Raw genomic sequence first — 22,042 nt, forward strand, 5'->3', positions numbered from 1 at the left:
AAAGTTTATTCCGTTTTTTAAATACTTTTAACATATTAGCATAAACAGAAGCAGTTATCACTCCAAAATGATTGACATCTCTTTTAATAGAGACTATAGGTAGCTGCTCAAGCTAAAGTTTTAATATTTTCCGGCTATGGTTAAGACTTGTTTACATCAGCAATAACACTCTTACAGATAACATGAAAAAAGTGCAAAGAGGTTTTTTTTCTGTAAGTCAGATTCTTACAGGATAAGATCTTACATATAATCGTGACATTTTATAGGTTTATTTGTAATTACTATTTATAGTATTAGAAAGTAATTTCAGCACATGCTTCTCATCCAGTTCTTAAAAGAGAAGGTTTGGGTATGACAGCATTTTTGTAAAATAAGTCCTAGTCCTGATAGATTTTTTTAAAAACCTTGTGTGCACAATTTATGTGCTAAGATCCATGTGTTGTGTTGACAAGACAGTAACTCATCCAAAGTCGGTAAGTTGTGTGCACAACATGTGGATCTTTGTGGCTAAAAATGAAAAGTCTGCTGCCTGAATATCTGCACATTGCAAATAAATGGGAGAAAGATGGGGGCGATATTAATTTTTCATTTGGGAACCTGATCAGAAGCAGAAACAGCTACTGAAACTCAACACTAGATAGAGAGAGAGCAGGTATTCTAATCGCATAACTGTACATTTCACTAGTACTTCAGTATTACACCAACATGTATTTACAATTTATTTCATTTTGTCGTTTCACCTCAGCATGTCACAGTCATTTTTTCCCTGTTAACACAATAACAATTCTCTCTCTGAGTGCTTTGATTTGCAGTCCATAGATAATAGCGTTCACTGAAGGAGGAACCACGTGGATCAAGACAGACGCTACCTTCCTGTGGTCTGATAAGTTCGGGAAACGATGGAGGATGATGATGATGTTGCCTGAAAAGAGCAGGAGGATGTACACAGCCAGGTGGGTGGCGCAGGTCTGCAGCGCTTTGCTGTTCAGAGCTTTGTTCTTACTACTCAAACACACCATGGCGATCCTCAAGTAGGAAAGCGTCACGCTGGAAAGAGAGCCGCACATTATGGCCACGCCGGTACCGAGGCCATAAACGTGGTTGATGAGAACATTTTCACAGGACAGCTTGAACAAGGAGGCATTGTCGCAGAACGGGTTGTGTACAGCCCGTCTGCAGCGTGATAGGCAGACGCTGAGGCTCACGAGGATTGCAACCAAAAAGAAAGCCGTCCCCCAGGCCCCCACCGACAGCGACACCACCATCCGCTTGGTCATGATGGTGGCGTATCGCAGGGGGTTGCAGATGGCCACGTAGCGATCGAAGGCCATGATAGTGAGTACCGTGTGAGAGATGGCTACATGAAAGTGAGCACAGAAGGCCTGAATGACACACTCATAATAATGAATGTAACGCTGTGCAATAGGTGTAAAAATATAACCCAGTACGCTGGGAATGATGGTCGTGGCACCGAATGCATCGTTAATACTCATGTTGCAGAAAAGCAGGTACATGGGCTCATGGAGGCTCGACTCCATGAAGATCAGGATTACCAGGCCGATGTTGGACACCATGATGAAGATGTAGATGAGGAGGAGGAGGACGAAGGCGGGAATGGAGGCCTCGGGGCTGACCTTTAACCCCTCCAGCTGTAGAATATCTAAATTGAAAGTCTCGTTCTCCATAGTGCAGAGGGAGGATCCTAGAGAGGATCATAGACAGAGAATTCAATCAACACTGGATATGTTACTAAAACCTAATTTGTCAAAGTGATAGTGATAGTAATGATAATTAGTGAGCTGGTAATTAAGTTAAAAAATACAAAAATACAGTATGAAGTAACCTCTAAATATCTAATCAAACACAATCTTACTATTCTCATCCTGAATATGGTGGAATAATAAATGAACAACTGAACATCATTTTCTCTGTTCAATTATTTTACATTGATCATATGTGTGTATATATATATTATAGTCATCAAATGACAAACATTGGAATTTATACTGAAATCAAACCAAAATATATAAGATAGAAGCAGTGACCTGAAAACAGAGCAGAACAGCATACAAATGGGAGTTTTCTCACATTTGTTCTTTTAATGTAAATCTATACATCTGTCCATTTGTTTCCCAGTAAAAATCTTTAATATTCATATTTACAATTCTGTTAACCTCACTGTATCTGATCCCTCCACCAAAAGTCACTCAGTATAAATGTGAAGGTTGCATTAAAGTCTAACCAACATTTTGGAGATAATTTAAGGTTGCCAGTTAATAGCAGCAGTTCACTTGTAGGTGCTAAAACGTTAAAGAATAGAGTCACTTTAGGTTTGGTCTCAGTACTGTCACTGTGCATGTAAAATCAAAATTATAACATCAAATCCGATGGTTTAAAATGAAAAGAAAACTGCCTTCACTTTAATATTCAAACCTACACTGGAAATGAAACCGGCTTCAAATATACAAATCTTCGGGTCAAGATCATGAACATATTATTACAAGTTCTACCTGTGTGCTGACAATGTTGTGCAGCTTTTTATCTTTATGAAAGTGATTCACGTTGTTCTACTGGAAGGCCAATATTCATGTGCAAACAGTAAATATCAGTAGTTACAGATCAGGCAGCTGTGCCTGCTTCAATGAAAACAAACTTGATATCCTAAAAACAAACTATTACTGATTATTACTACTACGACTCACTTGCAAGACTAAATAAGGTTGAAAACATTTCCATAAACATTCAAACAGTCAACAACATGCTGTTGGTAAAAATGTCTTATAGTAAGGAGTAATATATAATATATACTTCACAGATCTTTGTTTCATGTTGTATGTTTTAATTTTGGCTCAATTTTTCATCAATATTTAGATTGCACTGTTAAAGGTTTTTGCCCTTTTAGCCAAACAGATAATATTCATACTTTTTATGGAACATATATGAACATATAATACAAAGCAGCTGTTATTTCAAACACTCATTATTGCAGTAAAACATTCCTGCTTTCATTCAATTCATTTTGGATTCTTTTCCAAACTACGTTTTAATTAGTTCATCAGTATTAACATTTCATTGCTGTTAGTATTATCAACATATCACATACAGTACATTCAATATTCAGTGAACAGTATAGAACATGATGGTGAGACGATACGAGTGTATGTGTCAGATTTACCTCTGTTGACGTGAACCTCCTCCAGCCAGAGCAGAGGTCGACTGGCAGACACTTTTTAAAAGGTGATTGAGCGACCTGTGGTTCTCATGGCAACAACGTTCCTGGTCACTTGGTGCTCTGTGGGCCTATAGACCTTCACTCACTGGCGCCGGAATAGTGGAGACAAGACTTTTGTCCCCCCCCCCCCTCCTTTCAGGTGTTATGGTAATAAAGTGGTAGTATGTAATCCAGGTATTACAGAAATAGGCGCACTCAGGACTGACCTGCTGTCTGTTTGTATGTTAGAGGGCATATTGGATGTAAGGGACATGAATTTTAATTCTTTTTCAAACCTTATTAAAAAAAAACACATTGACTGGTTGTTTGGTTGGTTGCTTGGTTACAGCGTTACAGTTCTGTGAAAAACACAAGGGTCTGTATCAACAGGAACCAGGATGCTCCTTTTGAGATGAACCTTTGGAGCTGCTTGTTGGTGGACCACTGCTCTAAAAGAACAAAAATTCAGTTTACTTCCATCTAGAAGTAGCCTGATGAGAATGCATTTCTTACAAAAACGACAGGCTGAGATTGAAAGGAAGTTGACGTGAACAAGTTCACAAGTCTATTACATCATCCAAAGCTGGATGTTCCCCCACTTCAACACTTTTTTATCTCTTCAAAGCCAAATAAATTAATGATGTTTTTAAGTTTCATTCAACTTTGTTCAGCTTCAATGAAGTAGAAGTTACGTTCTTCATAGAAGTTAACGCTCCTCAACCACTGTGCACAGTAGTATTCCAGGATGTTAGTCCTCTCTGACTTTGATCACATCCTAAATAAAAATATAATTATAGAACAGGTTGTTCCAACCAAGCAATCTGATTAGTCAATCAATTGATCAAATCAGCATGAACTGCAACTGATCACACAACAAACCTCCACCCACATCCTCAGATCTACCAGCAGCTTTCTCCTCCAGGCCCCCAGTACCAAGCTCCACACCATGGGACCCCCAGTACCAAGCTCCACATCATCTAACCCCCAGTACCAAGCTCTGCACCATGGGACCCCAAGTACCAAACTCCGCACCATGGGGCCCCCAGTACCAAGCTCCACACCATCGGACCCCCAGTACCAAGCTCCACACCATTGGACCCCCAGTACCGAGCTCCACACCATGGGACCCCCAGTACCGAGCTCAACACCATGGGACCCCCAGTACCAAGCTCCACACCATGGGACCCCCAGTACCGAGCTCAACACCATGGGACCCCCAGTACCAAGCTCCGCACCATGGGGCCCCCAGTACCAAGCTCTGCACCTTCGGATCCCCAGCACCGAGCTATGCACCATGGGACCCCCAGTACCAAACTCCGCACCATGGGGCCCCCAGTACCAAGCTCCACACCATCGGACCCCCAGTACCAAGCTCCGCACCATGGGGCCCCCAGTACCAAGCTCTGCACCTTCGGATCCCCAGCACCGAGCTATGCACCATGGGACCCCCAGTACCAAACTCCGCACCATGGGGCCCCCAGTACCAAGCTCCACACCATCGGACCCCCAGTCCGACCCCTCCACTAAAAGTGTCTGAGGCTCATCAACCCTAAGTCCTACAACTGAATTCAGTAGGTAGGCTCCTATGGCCCCCCATTACTCAGGCACCAATAATCACCCATGTCAGCCAGATGGTGGCACTATAACAGCGAACATTACATTTTTTTTAATGTTATGTTTAAACCGTAAGTCTCAGAAACAAAATTCTATTTTTTCCTGGATTCTGTGGGTCCAGATGAATCTATCCATATAAGCCACGCCCATTTGTGCATAGACAGATTTTTCACCATTTCAAATTTTGTCCAAATCTGTTTTTTCGCTACCCCTCCTACAATTTTTGAGCTATCATCACCAAATTTGGCATTCTGCCTTGGAAGACTGAGATCAAATATGTGAATAAACATGAAAAATTAGAAATATTGGTCTAAAAACATGGCCGTCATTGATCAAAAAACTTTGTAAAGGGCAGAGTTTAGTAGGAAATTGGCCTTAACTCGTTAATGTTTTATTGAATCAACACGAAACTTTACACATATGTTGAAGAATGTTTATGTTCATTATTGAAGTTGTAGTGGGTGGTGGTGTACTGGAGGGCATTATATTGAATGGTGTTCCTAATATTTTGTCCAATCAATTAACTTACATGAGGGGGGCAAAATATTAGGAACATTTTTCAATATAATGCAGTCCAGTGCACCAACACCACCCACTACAACCTTGATAATAAATATAAAGTAGAATTATCACCTTTCTCACAATGTCAACAAAAACTCAAAATGTATAAGTTTCATAAAAGTAGAATTTATGGCAGAGCTGTTGTATTGGATTACATTAGACTGCACAGATGCTCCTAATAAAGTGGCCAGTGAGTCATTTTTGGGGATTTACTGAAATGCTGATGCTGCTGTTTTTTTTAGGAGGGCAGACTCACAGAATATTATGACTCTGAACATTTCAGTACTTGAGTGCTTTTTTTACATCATGGGTTTAAATGAGATGGACAGTCAGGAGGCAGGGAGGGTCTCGTGAAAGACACAACTACGTTTATCATTGAAGGAAATGTAGGACCCAGCGTTTCTAGAGCCTGACCCACATTAAACACTAAAAGTCATGATATCTTCACCTCTGCTGCACAGATTGTGAGAGTGCTCTTTGAATGTTAACAACATAAATGAGATGGATTCAGCTTGTCAAACACATAAAGTCTTTGAAAGAAAAAGGCTAAATTGTAAGATTTTATAAATACATTATGGATATATTACTGAATCCGATCCATATATACCACTCTTATGTGAAATACCACTAATGAGTAAAAAAGTAGGATGAATTTTGTAATGATGCAGTAAGGTTACAGCTTAATTTTTACTTAATTTATTAACAGAATATTATTAATAGGTAGCTTATCACAATGTTATGGACAACAGTGGCTGAATTTTGAAAGCACAAGTAATAGAAGTCATTTCAACATAATATATGCAGACTGTGTTCCTTCCAACTGAGGAAGGATTATTTTTATATTCTTTGAGCATCCTGTGTTTATGTATATTTTGCTCTGCTCTCTGATCAAACTGTATCACTTTACATTCATTAGAGATACTTTATTGTTGTGGAACGCAGCCGTAATCCTCTGCCTGACCTCTTTAATTTGCAACCCGTAGATAACAGCATTCAGGGCAGGTAAGGCAACATGTCCCAGGACAGAAGCCACTTTCCTGTGGTCTGACAGCTGAGGGAAACGGTGCAGGATGACAATGATGAAGCCAGACACCAGCAGGATGATGTACACAGCCAGATGGGTGGCACAGGTCTGCAGCGCTTTGCTGTTCAACATCTTGTTCTTGTTGCGCAAACACACCACAGCAATTTTCAAGTAGGTGAGAGTTACGCTGCCGATGGAGGAGCCCAGCAGGACCACCGTGTAGCCGAGGCCATAGATGTGATTGATGAGTAAGCTTTCACAGGAGAGGCTGAACAAGGAGGCGTTATCACAGAAAGGGTTGAGTATAACCCGCCTGCAACGTGACAGGCGCACGCTGAGCCCCACAAGGATCGCCACCATGACAAAGGCTACGGCCCACGCCGCAACCGACAGGTTTACCACTATCTTGTTGGTCATGATGGTGGCGTATCGCAGGGGGTTGCAGATGGCGACATAGCGGTCAAAAGCCATGATCATGAGTACAGTGTGAGAGGCGCTTGCATGGAAATGAACACAGAAGGCCTGAATGACACAGCAGAAGTAATGAATGTAACGCTCCGAGTTTGATATTAAAATATCTCTGAGTACATGAGGTATAACTATCGTCGCCCCAAACGCATCATTAATACTCATGTTGCACAAGAGCAGATACATGGGCTGGTGGAGGCTTCTGGTCCTAAAGATCAGGACTACCAGGCCAAGGTTGGATACCATGATGAAGATGTATATGATGAAGAGGAGGGTGAAGGCAGGGATGGAAGACTGGGGGGTGACCTGCAACCTCTCCAGGAGAAGGATATCCTCACTTACAGTCTGGTTTTCCATATTTTATGTCACGTAACAATGAAGACTTTTTTTGAGGATGACATTTCAGCTGCACACAGTTACAGAAAAGCAACAAGATTTCACAAAGACTCTGTTAATACCTTAAAGGATAGATTCATATTTGTCTAAAAACTATACTCACATGCCCACATTAACATTAACATTTATAGAGAGATCTCTTCACAGCCAGAATAGACAGGAGGAATAATTACAGTGACCTTAAATGTACATATGAGCATGTGACTATTGTTTTAAGATACTTGAAAATGTGAACTTATCCTTTAATGAAGGGAATCTGAAATATATTTTCAAATTAAAATGACAGTAACACATCGTTTGATAAAAGAATTGTGTTTCTTTGAACTGAAGTTAATCTGACTTTCTGACTTTTAAGTGTCTCTGCACTCACTTTAAGTGACATTTAAAGAATTTTGGATGTCATTTCTATAAACGAGCACTGTTCTCATCCTGAGTTACAGGGAGACTCTCTACAAAGACACATTGCTGTTGACTTTTTTAAATGTCATTTTTCAATGCTGTGAGCAGCACAAACACAGTTCTGTTCACCCCCAGTGTATTAGACTGAAGTTAGAGATGACAGAGATAGATACACAACATAGCAAATAAAATCCAAACTATCTATATGATGAAGGAGCCTTCAAAAAAAGCTTGAAGATAAGTAAATGTAAAGTTATTCTCATGGTAGAGGATTGGATTTTTTTAAAAACACATCCTCTACTTCAACTAGCACTCATTTGTAAGCTACTCCAGCATTGAAGAATATGTCTTCTCACAACAAACTGTAAATGTTTCTGCTATTTTTGGACAACATACAGCTGAAATACATTCACATAAACACAATGAAACAGCTGCTGAGGGAGTTTCTGTCAACTTTACCTTCCGTGACACGACCCACCCTCCACCCCAGACCTGAACTGAAACAGCAGACACTTTTATTTGGTGCGTCAGTGGCCATCAGCTGCAGCATCACCGCATGCTGGCAGGTCAACCGTTGCTTGGCAACTGTTGATACTGACTTTGTACACAGCAGTATGACGTGTGTCTTTTACAGTGTTAATTCATGATAGCTGCATAAAGAGAGATATTAAACAGATATTATATATGTGTATAGAGAGCGGCTGTGTCTCAGAGGTAGAGCAGGTCGTCCACTGATCAGAATATCGATGGTTCAATCCCCGGTTCCTCCTGTCCGCATATCAAAGTGTCTTTGGGCAAGATACTGAAACCCAAATTGCCTGAAGGCTGTGCCATGAACATTAGGAACATCAGTTTATGTCTGTGTGTGTGAATGGGTGAATGTTGGTATGTGGTGTAATGTGCTGTGTGTGAGGTTTGCTTGTGTAAGTTCTTGAAACGCTAATTTCATGTAGTGGTTATGCTGATCTGTTAAACATTTTTTGTTTGAGGATATTTTGCACTCATTGATTTCTTGCAATACTCAAACACTGTGCATCCATTTATTTCTTGAAGGAGGGGTAGAGATTGGCATTTTCCCAGAATTTGTGACAGTATTTTTAGCTTTACTAAAGGGGGAACCCTTGTACAGTGAAAGACTGAATTATGCAGGTGCAGACAAGGCTCAAACAAGGTTCGAACACCAAAGGCGGCTGTAGACTCCATCAGACATGCTTGTCATATGGTGGAAATGCCTATGAAGCAACTGGTAGGATGCAGCACAGTCAGGATCATTAGCCTATTAGCGTAGCTAATAGCCTACCGAGTAATCTATAGGTTCTTGTGAATGAACCAAAAATGAATTAATTAGGCCTCTGTGCCCAATAGAACTGCAAGATTAATGAGGTAGATTAAACTGAATCGTCAACCAGCACATTGAATTGGTTCTTAAAGTGAATCAGGATTCAAGGGGATGGAGGGTCTGAGGTAGCAGGTGGAGACGGAGAGGCCTGCAGGACTTGGGAGGTGATGTGGTTCATGCTGATGGATGGAAGCTTCCTCGGCAGACAAGGCACTATTGATCTGGTAAGACTATGCTGAGCCCACTGATTATTCAAGCTTTCATATTATTCTGGCTGGACTATTGTAATTCACTTTTCACCTGTCTCAGCAAGTCATCTCTGAACCATCTACGAATGGTCCAGAGTGCTGCTGCAAGGCTGTTAACCAGGTCCAGCAGGACGACTCACATCACACCCATTTTAAGTTCTTTACGTTGGCTTCCCATCAAGTTTAGGATTCATTTTAAGGTTCTTGTTTTCACGTACACGAGCCCTGCATGGACAGGCACCTGTGACCTTCTCCATCCCTATATCACCAGTAGGTCACTTAGGTCTTCTGACCAGGGCCTACTGGCTGTCCCTCGCTCTCAACTTAAAACTGAAGGTGATCGTGCCTTTGAAGTCGTGGCTCCAACACTGTGGAACTCTCTTCCTGTAGACAGATGGTCTCTGTAGAAGCTTTAAAAAAGCAACTGAAGACTCATTTTTTCAAATTGGCCTTTGCTTCACCTTAAGATGTCAACTGATTGTTCTTTTGTGTACAAATACAGACTGACAGAAGAAGAACAAGGCAAATTCTGGCAGAGAATGAGAGGGAGCAGTCCGTTACTTGTACTGAGAGTTATTTCTAATGGTAAACAACTTTCCAGGTAAATGACTGTTAGGTGGGCAACATAAATTTGGCAGTGGCTGCTAGTGGACAGGTGAGGAACGTTAGATCTATAATCACAATGAAAAAAACACACCAGACATGGCGAGCTGGGCAGATCCATTTCCTCTTATTCATTTTCTATTCCGCCCACCTGACAATGGTTGTAAATTAAGCGTCAGTCATGGAGAAATACATCTCATTCAAATGTAATTAATCTATGCACCCTGTGAGAGAACCGAAATCTCCCAACGTTGAATACCCAAAAATAAAAAGGTAGCACACACACAGATCTTCAGGACAAAGCTGACTAATCTCAGTTTCACCAGTTTATTCTGGTCATGTCAAACACACATGCTAACATTTCAGCCTAGTGGCCTTCATCAGAGCAGGGAGGTCATGTCATTTGTGTACAGGGGTTGGCAGGTGATTGGCTTTAAGTGTCACATGGTAATCAGCTCCCTAAGGTCCCTTAAACATCTTTTCTTGACGATATGACACTGACTACCTTTACATGCCCACTAATATTCCACTATTATTCCCATATATCAGCATGGATGAAAGAACGCCACCTTCAGCTTAACCTCTCTAAGACCGAGCTCCTTGTCATACCAGCCGGTCCTTCCATACAACAAAACATCAGCATCCAGCTCGAATCAACCCAACTCATGCCCACAAAGTCTGCCCGAAATTTGGGTGTCGTGATCGATGACCAACTAACCTTTAAGGTTTGCGTGGCCTCAGTCGCTCAACCATGTTGATTCGCCCTGTACAACATCAGGAAGATCAGACCCTACCTGTCTGAGCATGCAGCACAACTCCTGGTACAGGCTCTCGTTATATCATGCATCGACTACTGCAACTCCTTACTGGCAGGCCTACCTGCATGTACACTTAAACCTCTGCAGATGATCCAGAACGCGGCAGCGCATTTGGTCTTCAATCAGCCTAAAACAGCACCTGTCAGCCCGCTGTTGATATCCCTCCACTGGCTCCCAGTTGCTGCCTGCATCAAATTCAAAACCCTGACACTTGCTTACAAGACAGCAACTAAAACGGCTCCTGCCTACCTGAACTCCCTCATTCAGGTCTACACTCCCTCCCGCCAACTACGCTCTGCCAACGAAAGGCACCTGGTACCACAAAAGGGCCCTAAGTCACTAGCTAGACTCTTCTCCTCTGTAGTTCCCCGGTGGTGGAACGAGCTACCAAACTCTGTTCGATCTGCAGAGTCCCTCTCAATCTTCAAGAAAAGACTAAAGACCCAGCTCTTTTGCGAACACCTCTGCACTTGATGAACTGTAGGGAGAGAAAACAAAAAACAAAAAAAAACAACAAAAAAAAACAACAAAACATGCTTCTATGTACTCTAATCATTGCCTTGTTGCACTGCCTGTTGGCATCTACGTCCTATTGGACCCAAACTTAAGCTTTATGGCACTTACTTGTGTTGTTGTCTCCTGACTAGATCCCTGCTTGTGTTGTATCAGTCTCATATGTACGTCGCTTTGGATAAAAGCTAAACGAAAAATGTAAATGTAATGAAAATTAATATGACAACATTCTGAATTTGATACAGGTCATTTAAACAGCATCTTCTGTTTGGATATTCTGAATTAGGCCTTATTACAAATGTAGCATGTTCAGATTAGACACATGGGATATGCTGATATCGTTTGGGTTTGTGGAGTATTCTTTGGACATGTATAAAGTGCATTGGAAATATGCATCTCAGTTGGGTTTTTTACCAGTTTGCGACACACGGACTTTGGACTTGAGAAACTCAGATGTTGAGGATATTAAAGCATGGTTGTAGGCTTTGTGTATTACAGATGGATGGTAATATTTTTGTTTCATCTCATCTGTCTCATTTGAATTCATCCAGTTCAGAGCAATTTAACCTTAGTCGGAAAAACTATCCCTTAGGTAATATCTAATAATAATACGTAATAATATCTTATATGACACATTATTATACTGTTGTTATGTCATGATGAAATGGTGTATTATATTATTATATGATACTATACTTTGATATTATTACGTATCATAAAATCTGTCTGACTGCTGATGTGCAAATCAGTTTATGGTGAACTATAAAAGCTGATGACACATTCATGTTTAGTGCCTCCTCGTTAACTCTTAGAAGTCTTTCCGTGAGGAATGAACATTATTGTACAGTAGCCGTCAAAAGTTTGGACACATTTTCTCATTTAAGGGAATGGGAAGGTGTGTCCAAAATTTTGTCTAGTACTCTTTATTACATATATTTTACAACACGGCAATGATTTTATTATCAGTATGTCGATATATTTAGTAAAAAGGTACTTTCAATACTGAGCTTTACTTAACTGTAAAAGTTTAAATTGTTTAAACCAGCTAGAAAATGAGCTTTGCTGGGTCAATTTCCCCACTCAGTGCCCTACATGTCTTTTATCAGTTTTGACACGCAACTAATTTTAACTTTTCAGCATTAAATTTGCAATCACTTTCAAAAACTCTGCATGAATATCACATTATTTTTGTGCTCTACTTGAAAAACAGTATTGACCAAAATTTTACATCTCTCAGTAGAAGCAAACTGATGTCGTATATGACAATGAAAATAGAGGTCTGTCATTATTTTTAAAACTTCAGAACCTCTTTTACTAATCTTCTTTTCAGACAGAATTGTTGGATTCATCCTTTCACTTTAACTCAAGTTTTCTGTGATGCATTTTCAATCAAGATATTTTCCCTTTTCCTTTATTTACAACAATAAAACAAATACTATGTAATGATGTTCATGAATCTTTAGATACTTTAGTTATGATTCCTGAAAAAATATTTTAATATTTGAAACAAATAAAATATGAAAGGCATCAATATTTACAGCCCCCGATGGAATATCATTCACCTGTAAGACTAGTCTGAATTCTGTTACTTTTAAAGGTGCAGTGTGTAGAATTTAGTGGCATCTGGTTGAACGGACTTGGCAGAAGTGGAATATAACATTCATAAGTATGTTTTAACCAGAATTGTTGTGTTTTTTTAATTCAGTTGGTTGCAATCTGCAATGTCACCACTAGATGCCACTAAATCTTACACACTGGTCCTTAAAGAGTAACTCATTACTGGGAAATGATTAACACATGCACAGTTATTCCTCTGCAAAAAAATGTGTATAGACTCCTTTTACTGAAGTAAATAGTATTTACATATCAATAAAAATGCATTCTGTGGAAAGTGCAAATATATAGATATTTTGTTCACCTAAACTGTGTGTCATTTCCAATTCATTAGACCTCCTTTACTGTGAAACACAGCCATAATTCTCTGTCTAATCACTTTAATCTGCAGACCGTAGATCACAGCATTGAGAGCAGGAAGAACCACTTCGCCCACAATGGTTGCCACTTTCCTGTGGTCTGACAGCCGAGGGAAACGGTGCAGGATGACGATGATGAAAGCCGATATCAGCAGGAGGATGTACACAGCCAGATGGGTGGCACAGGTCTGCAGCGCTTTGCTGTTCAACATCTTGTTCTTACTGCGCAAACACACCGCAGCAATCTTCAAGTAGGTGAGAGTTACGCTGCTGACGGAGGAGCCCAGCAGGACCACCGTGTAGCCAAGGCCGTAGATTTGATTGATGAGGACGCTTTCACAGGAGAGGCTGAACAAGGAGGCGTTATCACAGAACAGGTTCGGTATAACCCGCCTGCAACGTGACAGGCGGATAGTCAGACCCAAAAGGATCGCCACCATGATAAAGGCTGCGACCCACGCTGCAACCGACAGCTTCACCACCATCTTGTCGGTCATGATGGTGGCGTATCGCAGGGGGTTGCAGATGGCGACATAGCGATCAAAAGCCATGATCATGAGCACAGTGTGAGAGGTGCTTCCATAGACATGAACACAGAAGGCCTGAATGACACAGTCCATGTAATGAATGTAACGCTCCGAGTTTGATATAAACATATCTCTGAGTACATGAGGTATAATTATCGTGGCTCCAAAAACATCATTAATACTCATGTTGCAGTAGAGCAGATACATGGGCTGGTGGAGGCTCCTTGTCCTAAAGATCAACACTACCAGACCAAGGTTGGACACCATGATGAAGATGTAGATGAGGAGAAGGAGGGTGAAGGCAGGGATGGAAGACTGGGGGGTGACCTTTAACCCCTCCAGGAGAAGGATATCCTCCCTTAAAGTCCAGTTTTCCATATCTCACTGCAAATACAGCATCTGTCATGTAACAATAAAGACTTTTGTTTGGACGACTGCACTGCACACAGTCACAGAGTTATAGTTATAGAAAAACACTTCATGATGATACGGTTCATAAATAATTAACAACTTGATGACAGTGAATCCAATATTTACACATTTTGGCAAATTGTAATTTGACAAAATTTTCCACATGAATTTTGGGCAGAGAGGGCATCAGACTTATTAAATCTTTGGCTTTGCTACTTCAGTATTATTAGGAACAACATATTTAAAAAGCTTGGAAAGTAGTTAAGCTTTACAACAGTAGTGAGTCTTATAATTTGATTTATGAAGAACAAATTCAATTCCCCGATTCAGTGAGCACTCAACAAAGATCTATTCACACCTGTCAACATTATTTTTGTCTGCTTTTTTAAATAAAATGCAGATAGTTCAATTCACATAAACACAGTTTCTGATTTGAAATGAGACAGCTGCTCGGGGTTTGTGTGTGTTTGTCAGCAACACGACCTGCCCTCCACCCCAGACCAAACAGGAAACAGCAGACACTTTTATCTGATGCATCAGCTGCAGCATCACACGTCGACAGGTCAACTGTTGCTTGGCAACTGTTAATAACTCATTGTATGTGTGTCTCTCGGAGGTTAATTCATGATAGGGGCATTTACATTTGATGTAAATAGTGCAATGTGTTACACCATGATACGAGACAAAACAATACACATCAACATCCCTCAGAAACATTAAGTATATACATAGAAAACAGTTTCATCACTTCCACCACTTTGCCCAAGGTTTTTTTTTAAGATAGTAGAGTTACAGTGTTTCAGGGTTAATCAGATGTTAGTGTGTCTGGCTAGAAATATTTAGACCTGCTTCTCAGTGATTTAACAAGAAACTAATATGGATGCCAATTTTTGCATCCACACTTTTCAGCACCTCAGGAAACGTACTGTATTGGGCAGAATATAAGATTATATTTTATTCTGGAAACTGAAAAACTGAGGGTCGTCTTATACACAACCTTTCAAGTGAAGGGAGTTTGAGTTTTGTCAGTTCTCCTTTGGCTGCTTCTTGCATGTTCTCCCAGTTTGTAGAAGCTCACTGAGGTCAGCGGGTGACGGGGGGGAGAGGATTCTGGCCTACAGAGGCAAACCATCCTCACAGGAAGTGAAGTGAAGGTCCAGAACAGTTTTTGTGATGTTGCATATCCCATGCTTGGGTTCTGTTACATTAGGAGAGGAGTGGGCTAATGCCAAGTGACAGATGACCTAGACTTGTTGCTGGACTGTTGAGCAATATGTTGCCTCATGCCTCACTCCTGCTAGAGTCCTGACGAAGACCAAGATGCCTGAACACATCACAGCAGTTCACTTGCTCCCAATGTGTCAGAGAATAGAGTTTAAAGTACTGCTGCTTGACTAGACTCGCTCCGACTTTGACCATCTTCAAATCCCATAGAACTTCATTTGAAGCTACACCCAGAAAATGTGTATTTTTCTAAATTCTTTGGTTAAAATACACCTTCACTGTGTTTTATTTCAGCACTGACAGATTTTCATCTTTCTTTACATTCAACATTTTGCACCAGAAAACATACGGCTTACGGCCCACAGGAGCAAACATGTTGAATGAATTTCCTGAAATAAATGAAAAGCCTTTTCAATGACCTGAAACTTCATCTCCTCTCTTACTGACACATGTTTTTATGGCACGTTAATCGACAGCCATTTCTTCATAACTGTCCTGTTTCACGCCACCTTGGTGCTCATGTGATACGTCTGCATCCTTGTGCTGGTAGAGCAATGATGGGAATAGTGATTAAAACCTGTCAACATTTTTGCAAATGAATCCACTTTGAATTAAAGGTTGAATGATGAAATTCCAAAATAACTCACAAACAATAAGGCCTGTTTTTATTTAGCAATAAAACCTTATTATAGTATTATTATTATTATTATTATTATTATTATTATTATTATTATTATTACACTTTTATTATTATTATCATTATTATTATACAGACAGGGGCACCCTGTTTGTTAAAAGGGTTAGCTACTTTATCACAGGGGTGCAAACATACTTATATGAAGTTAACTCAAGAAAAATAAGACAATAATAATAATAATAATAATAATATGCACAATGATATGTAATTTCTATCTACAGTATTCATTATAAATTATAAATAGAGTGCATATTTGTATCTATCATTCAATGAAAATGTATTTAATTTCTGTAGATTTCTCTATAGGAAGGAAAATGCACACAGTTACGAAGCAAACGAATGCTCCACAATTAAAACACATGAATCCAGTGATTCATTCAGTGACTGCAGTGACTCAGAAATTTGACCCACTTGAAGTTCATAAATGTGATCAACTTTGTTAATTGTAAAAATGAATAAACTAATCTCCTTTCACAGTGTTGGTTTAAATTTAATTACTTTTTATTTTATTCTATTAACAGCGGAACAGAAAAAAGAAAAATGTTGCAGAAGAGGCCGAGAAGCAAAAGGCTTATACAGTGGAACTCACCCCGAATTTAGAATAAAACTGTATATTAGAGAAAGACAATACAAAACACATATTAAAACTTCACAGCATTAAATTGATTAAGGTTGATGAAAATCTTATACTGGAAGGTCTGGAATCTACTATTAACAACATATTAGTACATACTGAACCATCCACGTCCATTTCATAATTAAAATAATAATAATAAATATGCAGCCTTCACAAAACAGAAATAGGTTCATGAAAAAGACAAATTTCTTCTCAATTATGATTTAAAAAAAATCATTTGTATTCACATTATGATGACGACAAAACCTTCGTGGGCTGGAATAATTTTGACAGGAATTTTCGTATCTCTTTTGACTGTACCCCATAAATAATAGGGTTCAAGCTGCCGGGGATGATGTGAAACAAAATGGCAGAGAGTTTTCTGTAGTCTGAGTACTGGGGGAAGCGATGCAGGATGATGATGAACGTTCCACATAAAAACATAATTAGATAAACAAAGAGATGAGTGCTGCAGGTCTTCAAGGCTTTACTGTTCAAAGACTTGTTCTTACTCGTCAAACAAACTACTGCGATTTTAGTATAAGTGAGAACCATGCTGCCTATAGAAGCTGTGAACAGAACGACAGTGAAGGTGAGGCCGTAGATGTTATTAATAAACACATTCTCACAGGAGAGTTTAAACAGCGAGGCATTATCACAGAACGGGTTTGTGATCAGAGTCCTGCATCGGTTCAGCCGTATGGTCAGACCGAGCAGAATCCCAACCAAAACAAAGGCCACTCCCCAGGCAGAGACCGTCAGCTTGATCACCATCTTGTTGGTCATTATGGCAGCATAGCGTAGAGGATTGCAGATGGCAACATATCTGTCAAAGGCCATAATCATGAGCACAGTGTGGGAAGTGGTGCCGAACATGTGTGTGGTGAAAGCTTGGACCACACATTCATAATAACTAATGAGGCGTTCAGAGGGAGGCAGCAAGATATCTGAAAGCAAACGGGGCACCATGATCGAATTCCCAACAATGTCATTGACTGGCAGGTTGCAAAAAAGGAGATACATGGGCTGGTGGAGGCTTTTGTCAATGAAAACTAGGACAACAATGCCGACATTGGCTGATATAATAACTATGTAGGACAACAAGAAAAAGAAAAAGACAGGGTACATGGAAACCTGTGTGACCTTTAACCCCTCCAGCTCGAGGGTAAGGCTGTTGAATGTGTAGTTTTCCATCAACCTGAAAGAAAAGAAACAAAAGGGGGAGATGTTGATTTGTCACATGTATGAAGTTACATCCAATCTAGATATCAGTGATCAATTATATGTTCTAGAAAGTAGTTCAGATAACAATATTCAAAAATCAATAAAAACTGAAGACTTTAAATTAGAAACCTTAGAAAACACTTCAGTGATTTAATAATTAAAACATTTGAATATTACCTTTGGTTTCTCTTGTCTGTACCTGCAGTCACCAGATACCCACCAGCCAACCATCTGCCAGAAGATCTCAACCTCAGTCTCAGTTCTTATAAAGAGATTTAGTCACCTGGGGAGGTAATGCGATGAAAGTCATCAAGTTGGTGGCCATAGAGACCATCAACAGAAAAGCGTAACCACTGAATGCTGGCTGTGATTGCAGTTTCATAAATCAAATGTAGAAAATTAACATTCTGTATTATTTTAATCGCGCACATAATCAGCAATGCTGAGAAGTTGAAGAAAATCAGTATAGTAGTGATTCACAAGTGGCAGAATTTTCTATGTTCTATGGGTTCTTCCTTCTGACAGGTTTCATTTATGATTAAATCCTCCAAAGCTACTCCTGGGCAACCTGATCAACTTATTATTAACTTAGTATTATCATGTATTAACGTTACATTCCAGTCACAGAGCTAAGCATCCATTTCTCTAAAAGATGAATACTCTGGGATATTTGAAAAAAACAGAGGGCTGCGTTAGACTTACTGCTATTCTGAAGATATTTCCAGAATCTTCAAAGACTATTTCTATGCGATAAAATACGTTGTTGGTCCATGCACTCCAGAACAAATCAGCATCAGAAATATATGTTACAAATCACTTTTGTTGTCATTGTTGAAAAATAAATATTGGTTTGGGTTAAAATTACTGACAGTGATTATGGTCATGGTTTAAAAAAAACCCAATGTTGACTGTTGGTTGGAAACAAGAAGTGAACAGTAATCTCCAGACCTTGTTACTCTAGAATAACATCTCCTGGTCCAGCTACATCCACAACCACATTTGACAGGCTCTAACCTTGACCAGCCTCTGGTCTGCTCTGTGAGAGCAAGCTGTGTTTCACTAGGACACCTACTGAAGTCCAAAAGGACATCTGTTGAGGTGGAGGTGGAGGAAGTTTGTGTGTTCCTGCTGGGTCCTATGAGAGTGTTGAAAACTGTACTCCAGCTGACCAGTGGGATGATGAGCATGGCTCCTGCTGTTTGGGAGTAGCAGAAGGGATCCCCTTCAATACCCCACTGTTAGGGGTGTTTGAGGATACGGAGTAAAAGGCAGCACATCACATCTGTGTGAAGGTCTTATGCTTTCTGGCAGGAATGAAAGTGTAGAGGTGGACCACGTTTTTTGGCCCAGATAAGTCCTTGTACAAGCTGCCTATTGAAAAACATACAGTTGACCTCCAGTGGAGGCTGGTTCATGATGGAATAGCTAAGAACAGGCATGTGGCACACCTGGATACAAATCATGTGGTGGGATGTCCTTTTTCTCAAATGAAACTTTACCACATTTATTTTGCAGTGTTTGAAGTTAGAGGGGTTTGTGTATGTTTGTATTGTTTGGAGTATTGGTTTCACAGGGTGGGAGAAGAGCCATCATTTTATCATTTATTTTTGTGAGAAAATACTAAGAAAAATGTCCATGTGTTGGTAAATTTCCTGTCTGGGTTGGCCAAGATGGCCATTTGAACAATTATCCTTCTGTCCATTTTCCACTGCTTATCCGGGACCGTGTCACAGTGGCGGCAGAATGAGAGACATAACCCAGACATCCTTCTCACCAACAACGCCTCCAGCTCCTCCTGGGGGATCCAGACCAGAAGAGATAGAGTACTCCTTCCAGGATGTTCTGGGTCTATGGGGTCTCCTACCAAATTAGACATTCCTGGAACACCTCCAAAGGGAGGTGTCCTGTTGGCATCCTAACCAGATGCCTAGACCACCTCCTTTTGAAGATTAGGAGCAGCAGTACTCTGAGTTCCCTCCAGATGTCCAAGTTCCTCACCCTATCTCTAAGTCTGAGCCCAGACACCCTATGGAGGAAACTCATTTCAGCTGATTGTAACCAAGATCTCATTCTTCTGGTCACTACCCAAAGCTTGTGACCATAGGGTGAGGGTTCAAAAATAGACTGACTTGAGTTTTTGCCTTCCAGCTCAGCTCCTTCTTCACCACAATGGTCTGGCACAATGCCCTGATGTTTTCCTGGCCTCAGACTTGGAGGTGCTGACTGTCATCCCAACTGCCACACACTCAGCTATAAACAGCCCCAGCACATGATGGAGGTCATGGTTCTGATGAAGCCAACAGAACTACATCTGCAAAAAGCAGTGAAGCAATCCTAGGTCCCCAAACCGGGCACTCTCCTCCCCCCACCTATTCCTTGACATCCTGTCCATTAACAGGCCAAACAGAATCAGTGATAAGGGACAGCCAAGGCGGAACTCAACACTCACTGAGAACATATTTGACTTTCTGCTGAGAATATTGACACAGCTCTGACTCCTAATCTAAGGAATGAATGGCTCATAGCAATGGCCCCGGTACCTCTTATTCTTACAGCAACCCCCACAAAGGTACCCCACAAGGAATGCAAATTGAAATTGTTCATCCTGAATCAGAGGTTTGACAATGTACATATGCACAAACAACAGTTTGAGCCTTATCCATCCCTACACCAGCCCAACACCTCTCACCCTGGGCAACTTCGGAAAAGACGAGAGTCCAGCTCCTCTCCAGGAGTTTGGCTCCAGAGCCGGTGCTGTGTGTAGGGGGGACCCCAACTATATTTAGTTGGTACCACTCCACCTCCCGCACTAGCTCCGACTCCTTCCCCACGAGGGAGGTGACGTTCCACATCCCTAGAATGTGTTTACGGTGTCCCAGATCCAGTGTAGGTCCAGCGTTGGCTCATGGCTGTTCGCCTCTGACTGTATGGAGATGTTCAGCTGTAAATGGGCCTTGAGAGGAGTGTTGTGTACAGTGGGAAATGATGGAGGTCTGGTTTTGTGCTTCTGAACTACAGTATACTGGATCTAATCAGATTGTTTTTGTTTTCCACCACAATGAATTAAATAAATGTGTGCTTATTGGTAGAAAATCCAAGTAGTTACATAAAGGAGATTTTTAAATTCCATCCATGGACCTGACATAGGGGTTTTTTTTACTTAATCTTTACTGTAATTTGTCCAAGCAAAGAACTATTTTTATTTTGCCATCCAGAGGAGAATGATCTCATTTTGTAAGTTTCTGTTGATTTGTTTCATGCAGCTTTAGCAAGAGAGTTATTGAGCAATACATGTGTGACAGTGTTATCTGAGTATTTGAGGAATGTGGTAGAGGATGAAGGGTTGCTACAGCCTTTTCTGTTGAATAGTCAGTAGGCAGCTTTTCCGTGTAATCAAGCCTCAGGGGAATTAGTCAGTTTGGGAGCTGTAGGTGAGGTTCAGTACTGTTTACTGGCAGAGAGAATGATTAAAGGTTTTGCACCTGACATCATCAAGTATTGGCCATCTGATATGAAGTTATTGTTTCATGTTCATGAGCTGAGAGGAAATTAACTTGTTTTAGCTGCATTAGTGTGGTCTGAGCACCTGTGGGGTCCTATCATGCTGAGTAAAGTAAACATGACCCCGCTGTTCCACCACCATGTTTGTTTGCTGTTGTTACAGCAAGAGTTTGTTAATTAGTACCATGAGGCAGAAAGAAATCTGCAGGGAGGCCTCATCTAACCCCAACCTCCCAGCAGCTGAGCTGAATCATCTCTGTTCAAACTCAACAAATCACATTGAATCACCGTTCACCCAGAGGGTTTTAAGTGTCCAAACATCATTAACTTGGGAAAATTTTGACCTTCCCTTCAACTTTGTTTATGCAAAATATCAAGGAATGACATAATAGTTATTGGTTTTTTTCCAACCTGCTTTTCATTTGATTTTTGTTTTGATTAATTTATTCTTATTAATTTAAAAATTATGAATCTTTATGCATTCTCACTCCTCGCCTCGCTGTGTACAGAAAGATATTTTGCATGTTACTCGGAGTTGTAATAAGTGGGTACAGAAAGAAGTGTTTTTGTACCATATTTAAAACTATATTTGGACTTTGTACTAGAAGGCATCCAGCTACGGCTATATTACCACAAGAGGAAAATCTTTCTGCAGCCAGGCAGTATCAAAACAGA

At 40.5% G+C, this 22,042-nt stretch overlaps 4 protein-coding genes across 4 annotated transcripts; all 4 read right to left on the reverse strand.

Moving 5' to 3' along the window:
- Positions 1–705: 705 nt before the first annotated feature.
- LOC137195081 (olfactory receptor 52N4-like) lies at positions 706–3,473 on the reverse strand. The gene is made up of 2 exons (XM_067607150.1): positions 3,176–3,473; positions 706–1,702 (listed from the first exon to the last, which is right to left on the reverse strand). The coding sequence occupies exon 2, from the start codon at positions 1,683–1,685 to the stop codon at positions 756–758; it is 930 nt and encodes a 309-aa protein (XP_067463251.1). The 5' UTR covers positions 1,686–1,702; positions 3,176–3,473; the 3' UTR covers positions 706–755.
- A 2,811-nt stretch (positions 3,474–6,284) lies between these two features.
- On the reverse strand, positions 6,285–7,549 carry LOC137195082 (olfactory receptor 5B17-like). Its single transcript, XM_067607151.1, has one exon. It carries the CDS (start codon positions 7,233–7,235, stop codon positions 6,285–6,287), a length of 951 nt encoding a protein of 316 aa, XP_067463252.1. The 5' UTR covers positions 7,236–7,549.
- A 5,575-nt stretch (positions 7,550–13,124) lies between these two features.
- Positions 13,125–14,072, reverse strand: LOC137196313 (olfactory receptor 52N5-like). Its single transcript, XM_067609182.1, has one exon. It carries the CDS (start codon positions 14,070–14,072, stop codon positions 13,125–13,127), a length of 948 nt encoding a protein of 315 aa, XP_067465283.1.
- A 2,550-nt stretch (positions 14,073–16,622) lies between these two features.
- or70b1 (olfactory receptor, family 70, subfamily B, member 1) lies at positions 16,623–17,839 on the reverse strand. The gene has a single exon (XM_067607152.1). The coding sequence runs from the start codon at positions 17,834–17,836 to the stop codon at positions 16,892–16,894; it is 945 nt and encodes a 314-aa protein (XP_067463253.1). The 5' UTR covers positions 17,837–17,839; the 3' UTR covers positions 16,623–16,891.
- Between the last annotated feature and the right edge of the window lie 4,203 nt (positions 17,840–22,042).

Source organism: Thunnus thynnus, chromosome 13 (assembly GCF_963924715.1).
Source record: "Thunnus thynnus chromosome 13, fThuThy2.1, whole genome shotgun sequence".
Taxonomy (NCBI): Eukaryota; Metazoa; Chordata; class Actinopteri; order Scombriformes; family Scombridae; genus Thunnus; species Thunnus thynnus.